Source organism: Populus nigra, chromosome 1 (assembly GCF_951802175.1).
Source record: "Populus nigra chromosome 1, ddPopNigr1.1, whole genome shotgun sequence".
Lineage (NCBI taxonomy): Eukaryota > Viridiplantae > Streptophyta > Magnoliopsida > Malpighiales > Salicaceae > Populus > Populus nigra.
This window is the reverse complement of record NC_084852.1, coordinates 42,709,070-42,712,996: the sequence shown is the minus strand read 5'-3', so window position 1 is coordinate 42,712,996 and position 3,927 is coordinate 42,709,070. Positions and strand designations below refer to the sequence as shown.

Below are 3,927 nucleotides of genomic sequence, written 5' to 3'. Positions count from 1 at the left end.
ATATTTTAAAAGTATTTTGAAAGTATCATAATAATTATTTAAAAATATATTAAAATAATTTTTAAATTTTTAAAATTATTTTTAACATTAATATATCCAAAATAATAATTAAATAAATTAAATTAAAATAATAACTTTAACAAGGTCATGGATTCCAAACATGACTTTGGCATAGTCGAAGTGAAATATTTTAATGTCTAAAGAGCGGTTGTTTGAAATTTAGTTACAATATACATCTCACAATTTTTTAAAAATTTATTTTTTTATATTTTTTTATTGTTTTAATATATTGATATTAAAAATAATTTTTTAAAAAATAAAAAAATATTATTTTAATATATTTCTAAACAAAAAATACTTTAAAAAATAACCACTATCATACTACACATATACCAATTTTCATCAAATTAAACTATTTTAAAATTGTGCTGGATTGAAAACATACACCAACTTTCACTAGTTAAAGAGCCCCTCAAGGAATTGTTTAAAGAAATTATACTTCTAAATATTATTTTGACACATTTTAGTATAAAAAATATTTTAAAAAATAATCCTAACTATATTTTCAAACAAATTTTTACAAGGACAGGATCGACTGATAATTCTTACTATGGGTCTCATATTTTTAGGAAAGATGACAACTCATAATATATTTAATAATTTTTTTCTCTGATCAATTCTTAATTCATCACCACGTCTGTGTATTAAAAGAATGTCAATGGGCTCAATCTATCTTTATATAATAAAAAATAGTCATGTTAATGGGCTCACTATATTATTATATAATAAAAACTAGTCATGAGCAGATTTTTGGTTAAAAATCTTGTCAAAATAATAAATTAGAAACTTAGTATATTTAAAAATAAAATGGGTTGAATTAGAGATATAAGGATGAATTTTAGAATTACCTTTGTTATATATAAGGATAGCATGAGCCACTGCCTTAAAAAATAGATGGATTATCGATTTAAATTTTTTATTTTACTAAAAAATAATATTTTTATGTTTTGGATCGTTTTGATGCGTTGATTTGAAAAATAATTTTTTAAAAATAAAAAAAATATTATTTTAATGCATTTCAACATAAAAAATACTTTAAAAATAACCAAAACCACACTTCTAAATAAATACTAATTATATTTAAAGATAAAATAAGTTGAAGAAAAAATATAAAAATAAATTTGATATATACATAAGGACAACTTGAGCCATTGCCCCTGAAAAAAAGAAAAAGGAAAGTATAGATAAGTACGTTTTTTAAGATAAATGGCCAATAAATTATATAATATCCAATAAATTCAGTTTTTAAGTTTTTCTTTCGAATAAGTTCATATCTTCAAATAGTTTTCTCCACAGTCCTTAAAATACATTTAAAGACTTGTTATTCATCTTTTTTTAAAAAAGTACTTCACGAAAAGTTTTATTATGTCACCTTTTTAATTTATGTTTTTTGCCTAAAACATTTCCTCTTATTTTTTAAAAAGTTAAGGATTTATTGTTGTACAATTTAATTCTTGTTAGTATTTATAATTCTTAGAGAAGGTTTAAGGCACCTCAGTATGCCAATGATCTATAGAACTTTTTATTTTTAAAAACAAGATTTACAAAGATGAAGGATTATATTTTCTATTTTACTTTCCTAATTTGATGTGATATAACAAAGAAAAATCAATTAATATATAATTTTTTAAGTCTATAAAAAGGTTAATATAGATAACACAATTAAATATCTTAGAATATCAACATAGAATTTATTGATCATTTGGATTTTAAAAATGAATTTATGTGTGCTTTTATAAAAAGAAACATGATTTTTCTTACAAAACAGGGTGAGCACACTAACAAGCCAGTTAGGCAATTTCTACTATTTGAACTGATTTTCAATCTATTATTCCCTAAGAAAATTGACTTTACAAATAAAAATTAAACTTAAATTGAGTTTCTTTTTAACCACTGAACAAGTATCTAGAATTTTAATGTCGACTAGTCTTATTCCCATTGTTTAGGTAATTTAAGTTTTTGGTGTAATATAATGGATAATATTGTAAAATTAAGTTTGCTGAATGAGTAAAGGGAAATTATGCAGTATCATTCATTGATACTGAAAGCTAGAAAATAAAATGTAAGTAACTGAAAGCTAGAAAATAAGACGATATCTATTCCCACAATTAACAGCACTTAATAATCGGGGGTTTCCTAATGAATAAGAAAAAACCAACAGTCTTCCTAACTGATAGGAATTTATTGAATTACAAAAAACAACTAAAATCTTAACACTCTCCCTTAAACTGAATGCTATCTATACAGTCAGTTTAAAAAAAGGAGTTGAACATACTCCAAGTAATCCACGCAACTTCTCAAATGCTTTCAGCTTTAGAGATTTAGTCAGGATATCTGCAACTTGGTCTTCACTTCAACAATAAACCAGATCAATGATTTTTTCAGTTACAAGATTATGAAGAAAATGATACCTCACATTTATATGTTTACTTCTTCCATGTAAAACTGGATTCCTGGAGAGTTTGATAGTTGAACTATTATCACAATGAATCACGGTAGGCTCATGTTGATAAAACTGTAATTCTTCAAGAATCCTTCTCAACCAAATTGCTTGACATGCAGAAGTCATTGCAGCTACGAACTTTGCTTCAGTTGTGGACAGTGTAACAACTTGTTGCTTCTTTGATGCCCATGATATAGCACCCGAACCCATCATAAACACATGGCCTGATGTACTTCACCTATCGTCTAAATCACCAGCATAATTGCTGTCAGTGAAACCAGACAGAATAGATCCTTCATTTTTCTTGTACAAAATACCGAAATCTGTGGTTCCTTTCAAGTAACGAAACACTCTTTTAGCAGCTTTGAGATGCAGCTCTGTTGGTTTTTCCATATACCTGCTAATCAGACACAATGCATACATAAAATCAGGTCAGGTGGCTATCAAATACATTAAACTTCCAACAATTTGTTTGAAGTAAGTACTAACAACCCTTTCTCCATCAAGATCTCTTGAGAGCTTCAATCCTGGTTCAGTTGGAGTCCCAACTGGATTACAATTCTCCATGTGAAACCTTTCCAAAACCTCTTGAGCATATTTCTTTTGCCCAATAAAGAATCCGGTAGCTGTTTGTGCTACTTCTATACTAAGAAAATATTTCATTTTTCTCATATCAGTCATGTCAAAATCAGCCATTATAGAATTCTTAAAAGCAACAAACATAGCCTCATCATTGCCTGTGAAAATAAAATCATCAACATATATGCAAACTATCCGAATTTTACCTCCTTCTCTAGACTTGATGAATAGAGTGTGCTCATATAGACATTTGTTGAAACCTGCTTTTTCAAAGTATGCTTCAATACAACTGTACTAGGCTCGAGGTGCCTATTTTAGTCCATATAAAGCCTTCTTCAATTTATAAACCTTATGTTCATCACCTTTTATCACATAACTGAGGGGCTGTTCAATGTAAACTTGCTCAATTAGTTCACCATTAAGGAAGGCCGATTTCACATCAAGTTGGAAAATAGGCCATGAGTTTTGTGCAGCTAATGAAACAACCAGCCGAATTGTATCTTGTCTTGCAACAGGTGCAAAAATCTCTTGATAATCAACTCTATACTCTTGATTGTAGCCTTTCACAACTAGCCTTTTCAAAGTATGCTTCTATACAACTGTACCACTTCATACTTTTATCATCAAGCTTTGTTCTCCTTTTATCTGGAACATGTGCATATGCTATACACCCGAAGATTCTGAAGTGATTAACTGATGGCTTGACTTTACTCCAAGCTTCTTGTGGCGTTATGTTTTTTTACAGCGAGGGTAGGACTTCGGTTGAGTACATGAACACTCCAATTGATTGCTTCTGGCCAAAAAGTCTTTGGAATACTTTTTTTTACCAACATGCTTCGTACCAT

At 28.1% G+C, this 3,927-nt stretch overlaps 1 protein-coding gene across 1 annotated transcript in view; it reads right to left on the bottom strand.

Annotated features, from left to right (window-relative positions):
• Positions 1-3,927, bottom strand: part of LOC133682163 (uncharacterized) — a 5,903-nt gene extending 1,976 nt beyond the window's left edge. The window contains exons 1-5 of the mRNA XM_062105436.1: positions 3,910-3,927; positions 3,445-3,673; positions 2,955-3,240; positions 2,742-2,900; positions 2,336-2,411 (exon numbers count right to left, since the gene is read on the bottom strand). Of these exons, the coding sequence (XP_061961420.1) occupies positions 2,336-2,411; positions 2,742-2,900; positions 2,955-3,240; positions 3,445-3,673; positions 3,910-3,927 (768 nt within the window). The remainder of the gene's footprint in view (positions 1-2,335; positions 2,412-2,741; positions 2,901-2,954; positions 3,241-3,444; positions 3,674-3,909) is intronic.